The following is a 22250-nucleotide window of genomic DNA, read 5'->3' on the forward strand; positions in this document are numbered from 1 at the left end:
AAAGTCGAAACACAATGACAATTTATAAACGTCATAACTTTAACATTGTAAAGTCGAGGACTGCTTGTATTACTCATGAGAAAAGATTATATGACTTGGATCAATATAACATGTTATGTTAATTACATCATTTGACAATTACTTAGTATGACATCTGTCATAGAAAAGGCCTGACAATAGAACTGCATGGCATTTCTTTTTTTTTATGACAGATGCAATATTATGTAATTCTCTAATGGCACTCCTTATGAACAGGCAGCATATTTACTAAACTATTAGTATAATTTAAAGTATACTATTAAATGCTTTCAGTGTTCTAAAAGTAAATGTTCCACCATATTTCTCCATGAAAAATAATTTACAGCACTTATTTTACAAATCCATAACATCATTTCTTAATTGAGAATGTTAGTCTTTAACAAAATTAGAAAAAGGGTTACTATCAGTGGTTATAGTAAGTAAAGCTGGTGAAGATAATAAATTATCCTTATATGTCTGCACAGAAGTGAACAAATTTGAGAACCTGGGGTACTGATATAATTCAGTACTAAATGCTGTTTGTTTTTTTTTAATAAGACATCTCTTATATTACTTGTGATATGTAAAACAATTATTAGGAATCTTATTTATGATGAAATTACTATTCTCACTAACAGGGTACATCTACATAGCTAAAACAACCCTGTGATAGCAAGTTTCAAAGCCGAGTTTGCTGACTCAGGCTTGCAAGTCTTGCATTGCAGGTCTAAAAATAAGTGTAGACATTTGGGCTTAGGCAAAAGACTGGTCTCCAAGACCCTGCTCACTTGCCAGGTTTCAGAGCCCAGGCTCCAGTTAAAGCTTGCATGTCTACACTGCTATTTTTAACCCCAAAGTGCTAGCCCTGCATGCCTGAGTCAGTTGACCTGGGCTCTGAGACTTGCAGCTGCAGGTTTTTTATTGCTGTGTATATATAGACCCACACTTCTTGCTGACCTGGTAAATTCAGTCAATGTTTCAACTCATTGAAGAATGATTCTGTAAAAGTGGTCTTGTGGGGCTTCATATGTACTATCTCATAGTGATTCTAGTTCACATGTGCTCAGTTCATAAGTAAAAAGATGTTCTACTTCTTTGCCAGCCTTGTAAATTCAGTCATCCACTCGGACAGTGCTGCTACCTTTGAATGTCAATTTGTCCACTTCTCTTACAAATCTCTACACTTTCAAATTTCTACACTTCTTATGCATGAAATATGCTTTCTAGACTGATCAAAAATTAATCCATTCCTTTTTCATATCCATTCTTCAGCATCAGCTTCTGCTGTGATGCCTACAAGACATGGCTACACTGAATTGTTGTCAAGCACAGCTAATATTTTTAATTGTAAATTATTCAGAACCATCAAAATGTGCACATCGCCTGCCTATGTAACTGCATGCCCCTATCCTCATAACACCTTTCCACCTTCCCACCCACCTTCTGCTGTTTATTACAATTGTTTGTTGCATCTTATTTCAAGCTCTTTGGGGCAGAGACTATATCTACTTATGTATTTGAACAGCACCTAAAATAATGTTTGGGGTCCTTGGGTGCTAACACAGTATAAATTAAACACAGTCATATGTACAGTACCACATTACATCTGGTTTCAGTTAAAAGAAATGTGTGGGTTGAGTTTATATCTTAAGGTGGGTTACGTTCAGAGGGGAGGGTTTTTTCTTCCTTATTTTCTACAACCCAGTTAGTTTACCCTTAAAAGTTTTCACTATTTTTAGTGCCACAGAATCAATAATAGACCAAAGCAGAACCTGGGGACTAGCCCCTTTAAACAAATTGGGAAAGTACATATCTGAATTTATGACTCACAGCTTTAAGGGACTCAAACCAGAACCCCAAAGATAATTGGGAAAGAATGATCAGGATTTGAACTTTGATCTGGCTCAAAGTGCATCTGCATTCAAATCAGTTAAAAAGTAATGCCTGGCTATTTTAATAATGAGAGATAGTATAATAAACATATTTTGCATTGTTTTGATAGTATTACATTGTTGTGGTGGGTTATCCACATTATGTAAAATTAATTTAACATTTCATGCTGATAAAAGCATCTCACTGTGATACTCTGCAAGACGTGAGATGTAGACAATGGTCTTAATTTGCAGTTAAAACATTTAAATTCAGTTAATGATAAAAAAGACATTTATCATTTTGCATAATTTAAATGAACACACTGAGTGCAGATATCAACACACTGGGCCCTCATTGGTATTTTATTTATTACTCTCCTGCCAGAAGATAAAGATGTAGATAAAAGAAGCTATCAAGTCTTTGATGAAACAGTGAGATCACTTAAAAGCTTGAACCTATCAATCTCTTTAGTTTTCTTTCTAGAACCTAAGCCTTGTTAAGTGAACATTCTTCATATATTCTGACATGATTTAGTCGAACACACTGATAGAAATAATAGACCATGAAGATCGCAAATCTATTTAGCAGCACGAATTGGCTAGGGGACTTGGGGGGTTCTTTTTTGAGGGGGGGGGAGACCTACAAATGAACCTCCAAAACCAAGTCTGATATGAAAGAACACAATTAACTTCTCTCTGTGAAACAGAACATCTTTGTCAAATAACCTTTAGTGGCTCAGGCATAACTTAGAGTAGACTGATTTGATTGTTATGTCTGGGGATTCAGCCTGGGGAAAAAATAAAGAAAATAAAAGCTTCCCTATTGATTAATCCCTCTATTTGGTCTTTTGATTTAAAGGTTCAGTTTCAGAGTCTGCCTGAGCTGTAAAACTGTCTCACACAAGACTCCCGTTGGTGAAGGTGAGTTGACAGTTGAGAGAGATATTTTTGACACATACATAGTTGGGAAATTGAATGGACATTGATCTGCACTTAGAGGACATTATATAAACAGCTTTAAAGAGCAAAGAAGCTGGTCTTTTGGTCTGATCAGTTTATTACGATTCTGTAGGTCAAAACTGTGGAAAGGTATGTAATGTCAAGGGGTCTATCAAATTTGTTAATATGTTCATAAATTTAGGCTGCATAAAGCTTGAGTTATAATGACAAATTGTTCAGATAATGTGGATAACATGCAGATAGAATCTCTCAAGTATCAGTACATTAAATGTCTCTGATGGTTTAAGATGTGGCTGTTAGGACAGTATTAGGATGATATATTTCAGATTTACTTACTGGTATGTTAATATCATTTATAAGAAAAGAGATATTTTGAACCCTGGCAAAAGTTCAGTAATGGAATACTATCCTTTCGCCCTAAAAAAATCACTTCCATCAGCAATGCTAACAAATTAGTAACATAATTCATGAGAAATCCTGATGGCATGTAGGAGCCAGAGACATGTGGATGTCAATGTTCTGAATCCAAGTATCTCCAAATTCTATATTGCACTTTACAGTATTAGATTCAGCAATACATATTCATAGTATGTAGTATGGGACTTAGCTACTTCAGAGGCTGCCTTTTCATCCATGTTGCCTCAAAAAAACTATACACCACAGGGAAAATGTAGCAAAATACACCCAGGTTCTGAGTGTTAGACCCTGGGAACAAAGCATTCTCAGAAGAAAGACCCCCAGCTGCACAATCCCTTTCCAGAAGAGATCAGACTAAGCCCTAGCCCGGTGGTGTTCAGATCAAGGTGTAAAACAACTTTTTGATAAATCTTGCCATCAGAATTGATTTTTTAAAAAAATCCTAACACTCAAAGTCATGTTCCTCTTCCACTGCTCCAAAAGAACAAAACCAACCCCCCCCTACAAAAGATCTTATTGTTCTGTTTATGCTCCTTTAAGCACTTACATACTGTGATGCTAAGTGCTAACTAACATTCTAGAACAAACAGACATTATATATAAAGATGATATGGTGTTTTGTTCAGTTGCAGAATTAAAACTCAGAGATAAAGTAATGCACATACCTGTGAAACCCTACTTCTGTCCACTTGTGCATATCCATTATGGTACAGTCTTTAATTATATGATCACATACCATTTTTTCCACATGATATCTCATTCTGTTAAATCTCTCTAATGCATCACTCCAGTCTCCCACCCTCAAAATCTTTTTCTCACACACTATTGCTTCTCCTTCCTGACTTCTTGCTCCCCTCCCACCCTGCACTCATAAATCAAAGAAATAAACAAATGTAATTTTATATTGTATTATTATAGGTGGTTGCTACTGCACTTTTTTCTGCAATATCAGATGCACATCTGTCAATACCCATGTAGCATGTGGTAATGTTTTCTTCATGGAAATCAGCCCGACAATCTTACAACAAATACAGTGAATGCATGTGCCAAGAAAAGAACCCAGAATTTCTGGCATCAGGGCTTTCAAACCACTTGCCACATAAGGCCCTGCATCATAACGATTCCCAGTGAGGGCCAGGGTGAAGTGCTAACACGATTTGTTTGTTCTGTACCACATAGTGTGAAGAAGCCATTTCACACTGACTAAGAAATATGTGGCAACAATAGTTTGAGCTACTTAAGGACATCAGGCTGTCTGCCCTCTACTGTTTAACAGAAGACTTCTGTCCATCGTAACTTTCTACCAAATACATACTGGTTCTAGACACGCCAACTGACTTTAAATGGGTAACCTTAAAGGGTTGAAAGCTCCATATTCAATTATCAAATGCCTTTGTACTGGTCATTCATTTTCTACCCTCTGAGCCTGATTCACTTGTCATTTACACTCATGTCAATCATGAGAAACTTCACTGAAGTTAAGGGAGTTACATCAGAGTAAAATTGGTATAAGTGAAATCAGAATCAGGCTTCCTTGTTTTAAATGTTGGGATCTCCAAAGTCAATGAGTCACCCAAGTGTTCCTTTACACTTCATTAACTTTAGACACATTTAATTGAACATGAGTATAACAATGGCTACCAAATCCCGCCAAAATATACTGATACTTTTTGTATGAAAATCTGATTTTGGATTGCCAATAAAACCTGATATATTTAAAGGTCTGATTTGCTAGCAATTTGCACACTAAAGCACTGAACAAAATGTAGTAACAGCACAAGCTTAAGAACAGGATCAGCAAAAGTAAAATCCCTTAAAAATTCCTGGGGTGGTTTTTTTAAAAGAACTCATTAGGCTATGCTAGTTTGGGAAAATCTGCATTTTATGTACTTACTTATGCAACAACTATTCTTCTGTTATTAGAAATGATACCCAGTGATAATGAAATAATGATCTCAGGAGAAATGAAAAATGCAAATCTATTTTTGAAAAATGCTCAATCACCATTCAAACAGAGATGCCTTAACGTTTCAAAAGAGCCTCTTACCCTCAGTGAGTATCCTATCAACAGCTTGTCAAGTCTTGCACACACTGGGCCAGATCCTTAGCTGGTGTACAGAATATCTCCACTAACTTTAATGGGGCTATGGGGATTTAGATCAGCAGAGGCGCTGGCCCATTGTTCATACTTTAGATTAAACATCATTAATAGTTCTGGGGAAAGGTCAAACCCAAAGTCTCTTTAATAAAATGAAATTCTAAGGATAAAACACAAATTAATGAAAGGTATACCATTTACCACTCAAGTCCTAAGTTTTGGAACTAGGTACCTCAGGCTTTGATCTTAATTAATGGTCCTATTGAGTGTTTTTTGTAAGAGGATACCACAAGCATGTTCCTCCCTCCTCCCACCACCATGTGATTTTTTCAATGTGCTTATTGTTCTTGTTATGAGTTTAATTTTCATTCCTTAACTGCTTCACTGCTGCTCATTCATGCCAACTTGCATATTGTTCTGGGGTGCAGTAGCATTCTAGCACTATTCTGACATATTACAATAGAACATCGTGTCATGCAATCTGCCTAGCTACCGTAGTTATACAGAACCTATCACCACACTATCTAAGCCCAATCTGTTTGCTACACTGAGCAGCAATGCAGGAGAATGTTGCTCTAACTACCTGGCATGATGAAGAGTTATGTGTTATGCACTCTTGGTGAAAAGCTTCATTTCTCTTGGGGGGAGTGTGTGTGTGTGCATGCGCAATATAGTGTACACCAGGGGTCGGCAACCTCTGGCACGTGGCTTGCCAGGGTAAGCGCCCTGGTGGGCCAGGCCAGTTTGTTTACCTGCCGCGTCCACAGGTTCGGCTGATCGCGGCTCCCACTGGCTGCGGTTTGCTCAGGCCAATGGGGGCTGCGGGAAGTGGAGTGGGCCGAGGGATGTGGTGGCCAAGGCTTCCCGCCGCCCCCATTGGCCTGGAATGGTGAACCATGGCCAGTGGGAGCTGCGATTGATCAAACCTGGGGATGCGGCAGGTAAACAAACTGGCCCAGCCCGCCAGGGTGCATACCCTGGCGAGCCGTGTGCCAGAGGTTGCCGACCCCTGGTGTATACATTTGTAATTAAGTACAGTAATCAGATATCCCAGTTAACCATGCTTGTACAGGTAGCCTAACTAACTATAGTGAAATTGAGGTTTTGATCAGTTTTCACCATTGATCAACTTGCCTGTTTAACAAGCTTACCTTTCCTGTCTTCTCCCTGTCCAAAAAGGGAAGAACCTAGGGCATAGTTGTCTGATATAACACAGGGCATATAAAACCTAGGACATAAAGCTTATATATCTACACACACACACTACATCAGTTTTTATCAAACTGGGGTTGCCGCTTGTGTAGGGAAAGCCCTTGACGGGACGGGACGGTTTGTTTACCTGCCCCATCCGCAGGTCCGGCCGATCGCGGCTCCCACTGGCCACAGTTTGCTGCTTCAGGACAATGGGAACTGCTAGAAGCAGCGCGGGCCGAGGGACTTACTGGCCGCCGTTTCCAGCAGCCCCCAATGACCTGCAGCGGTGAACTATGGTCAGTGGGAGCTGCGATCAGCCGGACCTGCGGACGGGGCAAGTAAACAAACCGGCCTGGCCCACCAGGGGCTTTCCCTACACAAGTGATGACCCCAGTGTGAGAAACACTGACCTACGTAGTCAGCACCTACGTAGTATAAACTATGAATGACAGCCTATGCATTTTGAGATATTAGATTCTTTCTAACAATGTATTGTCAGATAAAATGATTTGTTTATAGTGGACTCAGCTCTTTCTGTTAGCTGTCAGAAGTTGTTAGTTCAGAAGCTTTGAGTAATCTTTTGTCCATACTGCCCTTTTCCTTAGCCATATATGATTAATTACTCACTTCCCTCCACTCACTTACCCTTCCTGCGTAATGCATAACAGTGAAGGTGGAACTCTGATCCTTTGGGGCAACATTGCCATTTCCATCTTTTGTGGAAGAATATACTGCATTTGTGTCTGAGGTTTCCAGGTATGACTGAAGGCGTTTAGAAAGATTCTGCTCTATTGACCAAATGGATTGGCTTTCTTCATCCAGCATTGCCAAAAAACCTGATGGCTTCTGAAATGAAAAATGGATGATCTTAGATTTCTCTGTTTTTACTCACAAGTAGAATACTATTCTTCCATTTACAGTAAAATGCCTTGTTTATTAAACATAATTGTGTATTACTGTAGAAAAAAACCTTTTGGTTAAAGTCTGCTAAACACATCAGATGGGCATCTACAAAAAATGCATGCAGATCTCACATGTGGGGGGCAGTGGATCTGTAAAGGCAGTTAACCTCTGTCAAACTCTTTACCCTGTACTGGTGCACAGGGCAGTTATGGAGGCCTCCTTCTATGAACCCTTTGCCCCTATCACCTTCTCTAGAGACACCTAAATCAGAAACTGCTAGCCTGGATTTTTATTAGCCTAACACAGAAAGCATTTGTATAAATATAAATGGTGTATAAATGGGTTTGAAAACTACCTGAAAGAAAAAACCCAAGGCTTCTGTATGGTTACCAGGAGAATATGTTGTTTCCATAGTAACTCCCTCCTGTACACATTCTGCTTGCTCTCGTAGAAAAAGGACTTCATTGATATACTGGTGTATCTTCTCGTTGATCATGTTCACACACAGCTGTTATAAAAAGAAGGAAAAATAAGTAATAGAAATTTACAAAATAATTCATCAATACAGGCTTTACTCTGTGTCTAATATCAAACGATGAAATGTTGATGTACAATGTGTGATCTCTTGTTAAACCAGAGATTAAGAAGGCACTGGGGAAATGAACATTGTAACTACTATTACAGTGTTTCTCAAACTGGGGTTGCCACTTGTGTAGGGATAGCCTGTGGTAGACCGGTTTGTTTACTTGCCCCGTCTGCAGGTCCGGCTGATCGCAGTTCCCACTGGCCACAGTTCACTGCTACAGGCCAATGTGGGCTTCTGGAAGCAGCGACCAGTCAGTCCCTCGGCCCGCACCGCTTCCAGCAGCTCCCATTGGCCTGGAGCAGCGAACTGCGGGCAGTGGGAGCCGCGATCGGCCGGACCTGCGGATGGGGCAGGTAAACAAACCTGGCCCGGCCCGCCAGGGGCTTTCCCTACACAAGTGGCAATCCCAGTTTGAGAAACACAGTACTGTTAGTACTAAATTGAGAGGAAACAGTTCTCTGTTTATACTGATTATTGTGAATTCTACATATTAGTCCAAATTTTACCAGTACTCTCTGATATACTGGTGTAAATCTCAAATAATTCCACTTATTAAAGTGGAATTACACCACATTTACATAAAACACCATAGTGAGGGGAGGTAGTGCATTATGGACTCCAATGGCTATAGTGCATAATGGGAGCTGAAGCCTGGCTGGAGAGCCCAACCAACAGAGGAGAATGGGGACATGAGGCAGTCAAACTGTAATTCCGACAGGGCAATGCATCAAAATGTGTTTTTGTTTCCAGCTGGAAATGTTTGGGTTTTGGCAGAAAATAGAAAACTTAGTTTCAAGTATGCAGCTTTTTGACAACAAACAAAGAAACAAACCCCCCAGAATATTTTCTTCAGAAAGCACACACATTTTGCAAAAAAAAAAAAAAAACTGTCTACTTGAGAAGCCAAATTTCAGCTGAAAAATAGTTGAGATGTAATTGTCTTGACTGGATATTTTCCAAGACTGTTTTTTTTTTTAAATAGAGATATCAGCCTGTGGAAGTATAAGAGTATTTGATTACTTCATGGAAGAGTGTTTCTTGAAGTATTTTATTCTAATTAAGTGGGAAATAGTCATAACTATTGTATAAAACAATACTAAGAAAACCGAGGGTTGGAAGAACTCAATTATGAGGAACGATTGAAGACTGAATGCATTCAGTCTCTTTTCAGATTAAACCTTAGTCACATGTTTATTTTGACTAGAAACTGTGTCATCCAGAATAAAGTTCCAATCAATCAATCAGTTATGTTTTTTAAAAATGACTAAAATGTGTAGCTGAGTCTTGAAAGTACCTAGTTTATCATTAAGATCAGCAAAAAGACACCAAATAATGGACATTTCAGAACAGCTTTTGTACTTTAAAAACTAATACTAATGCAATCTGCTTGCAACCACATTTCAGTGAAGCTGTGTAGCATGACCAATAAAAAAATACAAAACAAAAACAAAAATCAATTTTATAATTGAGTACATATCCAAATACAGAATAATACAAAATAAAAGTCTTAAATGCAACCATCTATTTTTAAAGTGATATTTCTCAAAATTAATCAATTTCACAACTTTTTCTCAAACACTTAAAACTGAAACTAGAAGACTGAATTACACAAACAAGCAGTAAATTCAGGAAAAGATACTTTTTTTATATAACCTTACATAATGTATTCTGTAACTGAATTCTAATTCCAGTTACAGAATCCTTCTTCCAGAAAAATCTTAACATTACTTTAAGAGACAGCTATAACATAAAAAACCCCTATCTTTTGTTTAACAGAGTATCTGAATCCTCATTATGAGAAAAAATTGTGCCACGTACACATTCATGACCAGACACCATTTAATTTTACACAAGAATATTGAAAAAAAAAAGTTAATTACTTAAAATAACTTGCCATGAGTTCAAGTTTATAGAATCATAGAATCACAGGAGTGGAACGGATCTTCAGAGGTCATCTAGTCCAGTCCCCTGCACCCATGGCAGGACTAAGTATTAACTAGACCATCTCTGACATGTGTTTGTCTAACCTGCTCTTAAAAAATCTTCAATGATGGAGATTTCACAACCTCCCTAGGCAATTCGTTCCACTGCTTAACCACTCTGACTGTTAGGGAGTTTTTCCTAATGTCCAACCTAAACCTCCCTTGCTTCAATTAAGCCCATTGCTTCTTGTACTATCCTCAGAGGTTAAGAGGAACATTTTTTTCTCCTTCCTCCTTGTGAGAACCTTTTATGTTCTTGAAAACTGTTATCATGACCCCCTCAGTCTTCTCTTTTTCAGACTAAACAAACCCAGTTTTTTTTCCAGTGGTCTTGTTTTCTAGACCTTTAATCGTTTTTGTTGCTCTTCTCTGAACTTTCTCCAATTTGACCACATCTTTCCTGAAATGTGGTGCCCTGAAGTGGACAGAATACTCCAGTCGAGGCCCAATCAGTGTGGAGTAGAGCAGAAGAATTATTTCTTGTGTCTTGCTTACAACACTCCTGCTAATACATCCTAAAATGATGTTTGCTTTTTTTGCAACAGCATTACACTGTTTGCTTGTGATCTACTATTATCTCCAGATCCCTTTCCGCAGTATTCCTTCTTAGGTAGTCATTTCTCATTTTGTATGTGTACAACTGATTGTTCCTTCCCAAGTGGAGTACTTTGCATTTGTCCTTATTGAATTTCATCCTATTTATTTCAGACCATTTCTTCAGTTTGTCCAAACCATTTTGAATAATAATTCTATCCTCCAAAGCACTTGACACCCCTCCCAGCTTGGTATTGTCTGCAAACTTTATAAATGTACTCTCTATGCCATTATCTAAATCACCGATGAAGATATTGAACAGACCCAGACCCAGAACTGATCCCTGAAGGACCCCGCTTGTTATGCCCTTCCAGAATGCTCTGAACCACTGATAACTACTCTCTAGGAACTGTTTCCCAACCAGTTATGCACCCACCTTATAGTAGCTCCATCTAGGTTGCATTCCTCTAGTTTGTTTATGAGGTCATACAAGACAGTATCAAAAGTTTTACTAAAGTCAAGATATACCACATCTACTGCTTCCCCTCATCCACAAGGCTTGTTCCCCTGTTAAAGAAAGCTATTAGGTTGGTTTGACATGATTTGTTCTTGACAAATCCATGCTGACTGTTACTTATCACCTTATTATATTCTAGATATTTGAAAATTGATTGCTTTATTATTTGTTCCATTATCTCTCCGAGTACAGAAGTTAAGCTGACTGGACTGTAATACCTCAGGTTGTCCTTATTTCCATTTTTATAGATTGGCAATATATTTGCTCTTTTCCAATCTTCTAGAATCTCTCCTGTCTTCCATGACTTTCCAAAGATAATCGCTAATGACTCATTCTCTGAAATGCTACCAGTTCCACGTGCAAGGCCAGTTGGACAGGCAGAAATGCAGGGTCTCAATGCACAGATGAGACAATGGTGTAGGGAGGAGGGGTTTAGATTTATTAGGAACTGGGGAAACTTTTGGGAAAGGGGGAGCCAATTCAGGAAGGATGGGCTCCACCTAAACTAAAATGAAACCAGATTGCTGCCACTTAAAATTAAAAAGGTCATAGACCAGTTTTTAAACTGGACCACTCTCAAAACTGAGTGACTGGGCAACAAAATGGCAGATGAAATTCAGTGTTGATCCATGGAAAGTAATGAACATTGGAAAACATAATCCTAACTATACATATAAAATGATGGGTATAAATTAGCTGTTACCACTCAAGAAAGATATCTTGGAGTCATTGTGGATAGTTCTCTGAAAATATCCATTCAATGTGCAGCGGCAGCCAAAAAAGCAAACAGAATGTTGGGAATCATTAAGAAAGAGATAGATAATAAGACAGAAAATATCATATTGTCTATATAAAGCCATGGTATGCCCACATCTTGAATACTGCACACAGATGTGGTCACCCTGTTACAAAAATATATATATTGGACTTGGGAAAGGTTCAGAAAAGGGCAACAAAAATTATTAGGGGTATGGAACAGCTGCCATATGAGGAGAGATTAATAAGACTGGGACTTTTCAGCTTGGAAAAGAGACAACTAAGAGGTGATATGATAGAGGTCTATAAAACCGTGACTGATGTGGAGAAAGTAAATAAGAAAGTGTTGTTTACTATTTCTCAGAACACAAGAACTAGGGGCCACGAAATGAAATCAATAGGCAGCAGGTTTAAAACAAACAAAAGGGAGTATTTTTTCACACAGTGCATGGTCAACCTGTGGAATTCCTTGCCAGAGGATGCCAAGGTTAAAAAAAAAAACTAAATAAATTCATGGAGGATAGGTCCATCAATGGCTATTAGTCAGGATGGGCAAGGAGGGTATCTCTAGCCTCTGTTTGCCAGAATCTGGGAATGGGTGACAGAGGATGGATCACTTGATGATTATCTGTTCTGTTCATTCCCTTTGGGACACCTGACATTGGCCACTGTTGGAAGATAGGATACTGGGCTAGATGGACCTCTGGTCTGACCTAGTATGGCCATTCTTATGTATATCTCCTCAGCTCCTTGAGTATTCTAGGATGCATTTCGTCAGGCCTTGATGACTTGAAGACATCTAACTTGTCTAAGTAATTTTGAACTTGTTCTCTCCCTATTTTAGCCTCTGGTCCTACCTCATTTTCACTGGCATTGACTACGCTAGACGTCCAGTTATAACTAACCATCTTGGTGAAAACTGAAACAAAGAAGTCATTAATCACCTCTGCCATTTCCACATTTTCTGTTATGGTTTTTTCTCCATCATTGAGTAACAGGCCTACCCTGTCCTTAGTCTTCCTCTTGCTTCTAATGTATTTGTATTTTCTTGTTACCCTTAATGACTCTAGCTAGTTTGATCTTGTCTTGGTGTTTCTAATTTTTTCCTTACATACTTGTGTTATTTGTTTATATTAATCCTTTGTAATTTGACCTAGTTTCCACACTTTTTGTAGGACTCTTTTTTGAGTTTCAGATTATTGAAGATCTCCTGGTTAAGCCAGGGTGGTCTCTTGCCATACTTTCTATCTTTTCTTTTAATCACAAGCAATTCTTCTGAAAAACATTAAACAAATGGAATACCTTAAGAGTGACTGACTATGCAGCAAAATTACTGGACAATATAATTTGAGTTGGAGAGTGGGAACATAGTCACGTCTTGAAAATGTCTGATGTACAATACTTGAGTCAATCATAAAAACCCAACATGCTATTCTGTGAAGGCTTTCCATATTTCCACAGAACACAGGAAGTTATTAGAGGAAAACAATACTTTGCAATGTGAATTTTACTGATCAAATACATTGCAGCATATTACAGAAACAGTTCAATTTTCAATGCTAAGACACTGCAAGTAGAAATGTGCTATTCAGATCCTCACACCTGGACTTATGAGAGTTGATTCTGCTACAGAAATCAAAAAGGAAAGTAAGTTCAATTGGCTACATATTAAGAAGCAAGCTCAGATTTCTGTAGATGCATTCAATTGGTAGACATATTAAGCATAGAGAAAGAGTAAATTCTGACTCCTTAGGTGATTCTAGGAAGCATTGGAAGTGGAAACATAAGAGAGAGGAGGTGGGGAGCTGCAAGTGAGCTGATGGCACTAGACCTGAGCAAATAATTAACTCAGGTTAAAAATCAGTTTGTTTAGAAATGAAACTGATTCTTTTTTTTCAGTTTTTGTTATCAACATGAAAAACTGGGGAAAAAAACAGTTTGGGTCAAATAAATTATTTTTGAAACAAAATGATTAATTTAGAAAAAAAACATCAAAATGAGTAATTTAGAAAATGTCAAAACAAAGGGCTTTGACTTTTTCAAAGCTTTTTTCCTAATTTTTTATTCAGCCAAAACTAATTGCTGAATTCTACTCAAATTCCCAATTTTTTTCAGATGGCTCAAAACAGCATTTTTAGGCAAATTTACTATTCTCCAAATTTTTTTTGTCCAACTCTAGTTTTTAGCTCCTTTATACTGAAAATGGTTTTCCACCATACTCATGCCAGCATAACTTAGAGCAGTGCAAAGTCTTCTTTATACTACACTGTCTAATGACACCTGCCAATGGACCATTAGGCCAGCCAGCGATTGTTGAAGTGAAGGGCACTATTGTACCATCCCAATATGTCTCTTACAGAGAGTGTAGGGAGAATACTATTGAAAAGTTTCAGAGTGCAATTTGACAGATTAATGTAATAATTCAAACAGTTAACATTTAAGTGATATACTAAAACTAAATTATACTAAACAAATTCTGCTAACCCAGCCTCTCTTACTGAGTGCCATATCAAATACAACACTAAACAGTAACATATTTTCTAGTAAAGTACACAGAAATGACAGACCATGTAAAAGCACACATTGTACAAACATCTGCATCAAACTTAGAAGGAAATGTAACAGTAATATGAGAAACTAACATGATGAAAATTATCCATACAGTAAATACTACATAAACACCTTTAAGCTCTGTTGATTTCCTTCACTTTTACCTAAGCTACTTAACATTAAACTGTGGTGCTTCTTTTCATGAGACCTTATTCTTTTCTTATTTACATGCTTCTATTTGGTTCCATCATGTGCCTCTTCTGTATGAGTGCCCTTTCCTATACAGGTGGATATATATAACTGGAGTAGAGTAATGTAGGTCAATTTACCGCAATTGTATAGACAAGGCCAACTGAAGTGTATTTTCTCTGAGTCTCCTGGTAGATAAAAAGTTGAGACCCTCTATAATCTATAATCCTTCTAGACTCTTTAATAATGACCACTTAAAGTTCAGAACAACTAAACTGTCTATTGCTCACACATTTTTACTGAATCAGACTAACTGTCCACTTCTGCTGGGAGATGTTTGTGGCTTAGTTTTGAAGTTGGAAAATTTACAAAGGGAAGCAGGATAAGTACTGCAAGAATTATGGGAAACCAGAATAAAACTCTTTGTTTCTACACTATTAAACCAAAAAAAGTATCTTCTATGTCTTTTTCAGTAACTGGTAAAATTTGATGGTACTTGGTAAAGTAAATCCTCAACTTATCACCATATTAAATAATGTATCCTAACTGGAAATTCTCACAACCCTATTTTGGTGGCAATTATAGCTGACTAAATAGCACAACCTATAAGCGTTCTCCAAATTCAAAGGCAAGTGGGAGACAGAAATAGTTCCTGACCTCAACTAAGCAACTATAATTTAATTAAAGCTTTCCCAATCACTTGTTCTTTATTGTATATAAGGTAACATTTGACAAATATTGCCAAATAACTTAGAGAATGTAAAAAGAAAAGTTGATTGTCAATCAACTTTAATGCTGTAGATGTAAACCACTTGAAAATCTCTTTTATATTCTCTGGTCATGCAAGAAGATTACCCTCTCTGAAAATGCACATACAGCATGCTGAGTAAAGCTTATAGCTGTTTTATCAACCCATCTATTAAGCTGTAGCGTATAGGCCTAGATGAGGAAGCTCCCCTGCCAAGTCTAATTGAGAAAGGTGCTCTAGCTTGAGTAAAAAAAGTAATCCTGAGATACAAGGCAGAATTTTCTTCTATTTATTCAGCACGGATTGAGAAGTTATTTAGAATTTGAATGCAGACAATCACTCATTACTGCCGAAAATATTTTGGGGATTTCTTTTCTTGTCCTGACCACTCTAACAAAACAAAACAAAGAAGTTGATTGCAAAGACTCCTCATACAGCTTTGCTTGGCACTTATGAGACATCCACATCATTATGTATAGAACTAGCTGCAATAGTTTCAACTAAATGTACTTTTGTTGAAATGCACAGTTTTGTGAAAGTTTCATGGATGAATATAAAATTTAACCAAGTTTTTGAGAGGAAGGTTTCTGAAGTCCAATACGGACTCTGGTAACTTTGAATATATAAATAGATATAGGAGGGGGGAGAGAGAGTGAGAATTTTTGGTCTTATGTGGAATTAATTTCTTTTTGTGATCTTCAGAAGTTGTCAGGAAATGGAATTGTCATTTTCCAGGCAGCTCTAACTACATATTTTATGTATTCCATTAATAGAATCAGTTTCTAATAATTTATTCGGAATTCCTGTATTAGTTTGTATTTGTTATGCATTTGTCTTAGTTTTGTATTAATTATTATTGCTTTATACAGCAGTAGTGTTCTATATAATAGTTTGTTCCTTATATTCAAATGAAATAAGATACACCCGCCTTCAGACAACCATATATTACCATCATTAATACCTCATTGCAGTAAGTAGGCATATGCCTCCACTGATGTCAATGGCAGAAATCTATTATGATCTCAAAACCAGACTCTATGCTGGTGGCATAAAAGAAAGATATATTTCTCTGCATTGTAAATCCTATTAGGTTTGTTTATTCTTCACAAAAATCCTTAAATAAAGGGATTTTTAATCCTATTGTTACTATGCATGTATAAAATAGAACAAAGAGGCACCTATTCCACCCTGAAACATTATAGAAACAAAACAATTACATAGTAGCTTGCACCCTGAGATTCAACAGAAGCGAACCCCCTACAAAACAAAGCGGCAAAGAGTTCTGTGGCACCTTATAGACTAACAAACGTATTGGAGCATGAGCTGCATCTGACAAAGTGAGATTCACCCACGAAAGCTCATGCTCCAATACATTTGTTAGTCTATAAGGTGCCACAGAACTCTTTGTCGCTTTTACAGATGCAGACTAACACGGCTACCCCTTTGATACTCTACAAAACAAAAAATTTCTTTCTTCTCTGCAGATTCAACTCCCATGTTAAACAATATCCTTATCCCTTAGGGCAGTGGTTCCCAAACTTGTTCCACCGCTTGTTCAGGGAAGGCCCCTGGCGGGCCGGGCCAGTCTGTGTACCAGCCGCGTCTGCAGGTTTGGCCAATCGCTGCTCCCAGTGGCCGCGATTCGCTGCTTCAGGCCCTATGCACAAGGCTGTCAAAGAAAGTTGCTAGGTAGATTTGGCATGATTTGTTCTTGACAAATCTATGCTGACTGTTTCTTAGCAGCTTATTATCTTCTAGGTGTTTGCAAATTGATAGTTTAATTATTTGCTCCATTATCTTTCTGTGTACTGAAGGTAAGCTCAGTGGTCTGTAATTATCTGGGTTGTTCTCATTCTCCTTTTTATAGACTGGCACTATATTTGCCTTCTGCCACTCTTCAGGAATTTCTCCCATCTTCCAAGAGTTTTAGAAGATAATTGCTAATTGCTCAGCTATCTCCTCAGTCAGCTCCTTTAGTATTCTAGAACGTATTTCATAAGACCCAGGTGACTTGAAAACAACTAACTTGTCTAAATAATTTTTAACTTGTTCTTTCCCCCCTGATCCTACCTAATTTTCACTGTCATTCTCTATGTTAGATGTCCAATTGCTACTACTTTTTGGTGAAAACTGAAACAAAAAAGTCATTTACCACTTCTGCCACTTCCACATTTTCTGTTATTGCCTTTCCCCCTCATTGAGTAAGGGACCTATTCTATTGGTGGTCTTGCTCAGGCTTCTAGTGTATTTGTAGAATGTTTTCTTCACCTTTTATGTCTCTAGCTAGTTTCATCTCGTTTTTTGACTTGGCCTTTCTAATTTTGTCCCTGCATACTTGTGTTATTTGTTTATATTCATCCTTTGTAATTTCATCTATTTCCACATTTTGTAGGATTTTTTTTTTTTTTGAGTTTCAGATCACTGAAGATCTTCTGGTTAGCCAGGGTGGTCTCTTGCCATAATTCCTACCTTTCCTATGCAGTGGGATGGTTTGATCCTGTGCCCTTAAAAATGTCTCTTTGAAAAACTGCCAGCTCTCTTGAACTGTTTTCCCCCTTAGACTTGCTTCCCAAGTGGATCTTACCTACCAACTCCCTGAGTTTGCTAAAGTCTGCTTTCTTGACATCCATTTTCTTTATTGTGCTGTTTTTCCTACTACCATTCTTTAGAATCATGAACTTTATCATTTCATGATCACTGTAACCCAAGCTGCTTTCCACTTTCAAATTTTTAACCAGTTCTTTGTGCCAGAAATATAGTGCAACAGAAACCAAATATTGTGTTAAGCTTCTAATATAAATATCAGTGATCTGCAGAGTGCTCCACCAAAAGCAGAATATTTCTCTAAGTTATTCTGAAGATATATGAATTACATAATAATAATAACAAAAACAACAACAGACCTTCCTTAAAAGAATTTGGAATTAAAGACTTCAAACTGGCTCCAAATTTTCCACTCAAGAACTTTAGTTGCTTCCCAACAAATCAAGCATTTGCTGTGTAAAAATGGATGCTGCTGTGGAAAGCTACATATAAATTTGGTTTATAATTTCCTTTCTTTGATATTCCATCCATCACAAACAGAATATAGTTGGTAAACCTAAGTTTCAGATAAATTATTTTATTTCTAGATATGATGTGACCAACATAAAAAAGTCTTATTTTAAAGTTGGGTACCTAGTATACACTTTGATATATCCACCTTTCAAAATAATTGGTTTATTGGGAAGATTAGACATGTCCTAATAGTAATCAAGCAACAAGAAAGAAATGAGTGGTAATCGACAAAACAGATCAAAGAGATTGGGGCAGCAGCAGACAGAAATAGCCAGGGCAGTAGAGAGATGGTATAGAAAGAGGTGAGACAATCAAATCCAAGTACAAGTTAAAGAATAAGACTTGAAAACCTTATTGTGAACATAGAGTGGTAGATCTTGACTTAAACGACAAATATTATTTTTACCTGTTAAATGGAGCTCTAAGCCACTTATCACATTTGGAGTGAGGGAAGTGAAATACTTGCAGCTGCTCCTTGAGGCATTGTGTTCATGGTCAGTGTATTGTCTCTTACCTCCCACAGCAGCAACAGCATTTTAACCAGTGTGCGCCCTGTCCCATTCTGCTGCCCCAGTGCTTGCCTAGCTCTGCTGGCTGATGCAGAGGCAAGTGGGATGAGGGCTACACCACTGCTTACCCGTGCATATGGGGCTCTGAAAAAAGAGATGGGAATGCGTGCAGAGCTGGGCTGCCATACACTCTGTAGTAAAGACAATGGATAATCTATAAAATATAACTGATGTTCTCTGTTGAGTCATGTTCTCTTTTTACATCTATCTATCTATCTATCTATCTACCTATCTATCTATGTATCTATCTATCTATCTATCTACATAATATACAATGAATGTACACACTTAGATTTCCAGAAACTAGCTCAGGCAATCGGAGATGTAATCTAAAATAGTTTTAATGACTGTATTGAATAAGATAGGTCACATGATTGAATCCTAAAACATAGAAGTCTCAGCAAGCTGTAACTGAAGAGGAAACATCCTGAGAAATGTTATTTTATTCCCCACTTATATTGAATTTATGATGAAATTCCTTTGAGTACAAGACCTTCTATGCCACTTAAATTCCATGTTGTTATAACTATGACGGGGGAACCCTGAATGAAGCAGCCATGCAGGTAGACCTGTGCATTTCCTGCATGCTGAGGATGGCTCTGAACCAACCTCACACATAGAGGCTGTTGAAAAGTGCAGCACAATCCAGGGAGGAGCCACAGGATCTATGATTGTCCTGTGGCCCTAATGCTCCATCCAAGTGGTGGTCCAGCATAGTCCAGGGGATAGAGCATGGGACCAGGAGTCAAGAGATCTGGATCCTGTGCCTTGTTTTGTCATCTGCTGTATAACCTTGGACAAGTTCCTTAACCTTTCTGTGCCTCTACTTCCCCACCTGTGGCATGAAGGTTATGATACATACCCTCCTTTGCAAAGCATTTGAGAGTCTGCAGGTGAAAAGTGCTATTCAACAACTAACCATCATTGTTATTCCAGTCTATTGCTTAGATTAGTGGCTGCAGGAGAAAGGAAGGGCTGTGGTACAATACATTTATCCTAATCTCAGATTGCGGATGAGGATTTTACCCTTCCCAACATCTGTATAAAGCCCTGGGGTGGTGAGTTATATGGACCCATGGTGCCTGGGCTCCAGGAATATTCAGAGCCCAGGGGCCTGGATCCATCAATGTTCGGGGCCAGATCTTTCCCTTGGCCCCACCTGCCACTCCTGCATGCCTCCCCCAGAGCATCTCCTGGCCTCACCTGCCAACCCCGGGCGATTTAAAAGGACCCAGGCCAGAGGCCCCCAGATGCCACCGCTACCACCAGCAGCACAGCAGGACTAAGGCGGCTTCCTGCCCACCCACTCCATGCCACTCCCAGAAGCGACCAGCATGTCTCTGCGGTCTTCGGGGGTGCGTGTGTCTCCCAGTGCTGCCCAAGCACTGAGCTGCTGTCAGAGGAATGTGCGGGTCGTTTTTTGGAGCTGGCGCTGCCTGAGGTAAGCACTGACCCCATGACCCACTCCTACACCCCAACCCCCTGCCCCACCCCAGAGCCCGCATCCTAACTTCCTCCCAGAGTCTGTACCCGCTCCTACACCCCAACCCCCTGCCCCATCCCAGAGCCTACACCCAAACTTCCTCCAAGAGCCCGCATTCCCCTGCACCCCAACCCCCTGCCCCACCCCAGAGCCCGCATCCTAACTTCCTCCCAGAGTCTGTACCCGCTCCTACACCCCAACCCCTTACCCATCCCAGAGCCCAAACCCCCTCCTGCACCCAAACTCTCTGCCAGAGCCTTATGTGGGGGAAGTGAGAAGTGGGACTCGGAACCACTCTGGGCACAACCCGAACTTATCCAAACCTGCCGCGAGTGCTGGTACTCGGACTTTATATAAGTAATGTGAATCTTAGTTTTGGAGTCAAGTATCAGAGGGGTAGCTGTGTTAGTCTGGATCTGTAAAAGCAGCAAAGAGTTCTGTGGCACCTTATAGACTAACAGAAGTATTAGAGCATGAGCTTTCGTGGGTGAATACCCACGTCGTCGGATGCATGTCGTTCACCCACAAAAGCTCACGCTCCAATACTTCTATTAGTCTATAAGGTGCCACAGAACTCTTTGCTGCTTTTACTCTTGGAGCACCATGACTGGTTCTTCTGAAACTTTTTGGGCTTCTTGGCAACATTGCAGGAAACAAATATTTGGGAAAATGGCATAAATAACTGATAACCTCAGCCTCCCTCCTTCCCACTGCTTCTTACATTCATTGGATGTGTCTTCTCTTTAATTGGATTTCACACTCTTTTGGGCAAAGAAAATATCTGCCTATGTGCTTGTACAGCTTCTAGCACAGTTAGGCCTCACTCTTAACTGGGACTTTTGGGGGTAACGTGCATAATAAATAAGACAATATTAAAAACTCTCAGGGCAAAAGTGGATACCTCCAACGTTTAGGGGGAGTAAAATGAAAACAGAATAGAACAGAACAGAAAAGGACAAACCATAGACAGTGAGAGAAACATGAGATTCACTTAACCTTTCACCTGACAGTGCTACTACTATTGCTGCCAGAGGGTCACCTCACCATATAAGCTAAAAACATGCACGGGGACATTCTTAAAGGATTTTTTAAGTTTACAGGGGCCAATTATTCCATGATTCTCTTGATCTTGTATTGGAAATTTAATTTTCAATGAGCAATAATGCTCTTAGCCTGTGTCTTCTTGCATTATTATTACACTATCAGCTTTTGAACTTGTGGTGCAACGGTTTTCTCCTACCAGCCTCTAGTGCAGTTACTGTTAGTTATTTATGTACACTGTTTTGCTAACGTTGTTCCAGAAAGAATGACTTGACCTACTATTGCGAAGATTTATGTATTTAAACTATTGATGCTAAACAAATACAAGTTAAACAGCATACCCAATACTGATTTCAACATTGAAGCATTCTTCTTTTATGTGATCTGTAAAACTCATCTCCTAGTTAGCGCCAAGTTTTAATTGTCTTGCTTTCAGAAGTTATCAAGCTTTTGTTGTGGAGATAATTTTCTTTTCCCAGTTCCCTGGCATCTATTAGCCTGTTCATTTGTTCATTAACTATCACTAGACTAATTCATGGTTTGTCTTCGGCATTTCAACACTTCAGTGGCTTCTCACTCAACACATTCCATGGAGTGAACATGGTATCTGACCAAAATTGTCTTGCTCCCTTTTCCAAAGACATATGATGCATCTTCAAACCTGTTTTATAATAGCTGCTTACATTTTATATATGATTTAGTAACATATTGTCACTTTTAACATAAAAACAGTTAGATTGAAAGTCCCATTGGTCTGTTTTAAAAATGAGAGAAATT

The 22250-nt window shown here is 38.7% G+C and overlaps 1 protein-coding gene across 2 annotated transcripts in view; it reads right to left on the reverse strand.

The window, feature by feature from the left end:
* The window catches only part of MYO16 (myosin XVI), a 650995-nt gene that overhangs the window by 150662 nt on the left and 478083 nt on the right, over window positions 1–22250 (reverse strand). For both annotated transcript variants that reach the window (XM_075061501.1, XM_075061500.1), the window contains exons 22-23: window positions 7817–7969; window positions 7204–7404 (exon numbers count right to left, since the gene is read on the reverse strand). In XM_075061501.1, the coding sequence (XP_074917602.1) occupies window positions 7204–7404; window positions 7817–7969 (354 nt within the window). The remainder of the gene's footprint in view (window positions 1–7203; window positions 7405–7816; window positions 7970–22250) is intronic.

This window comes from Chelonoidis abingdonii, chromosome 1, assembly GCF_003597395.2.
Source record: "Chelonoidis abingdonii isolate Lonesome George chromosome 1, CheloAbing_2.0, whole genome shotgun sequence".
NCBI classification, from domain to species: Eukaryota; Metazoa; Chordata; order Testudines; family Testudinidae; genus Chelonoidis; species Chelonoidis abingdonii.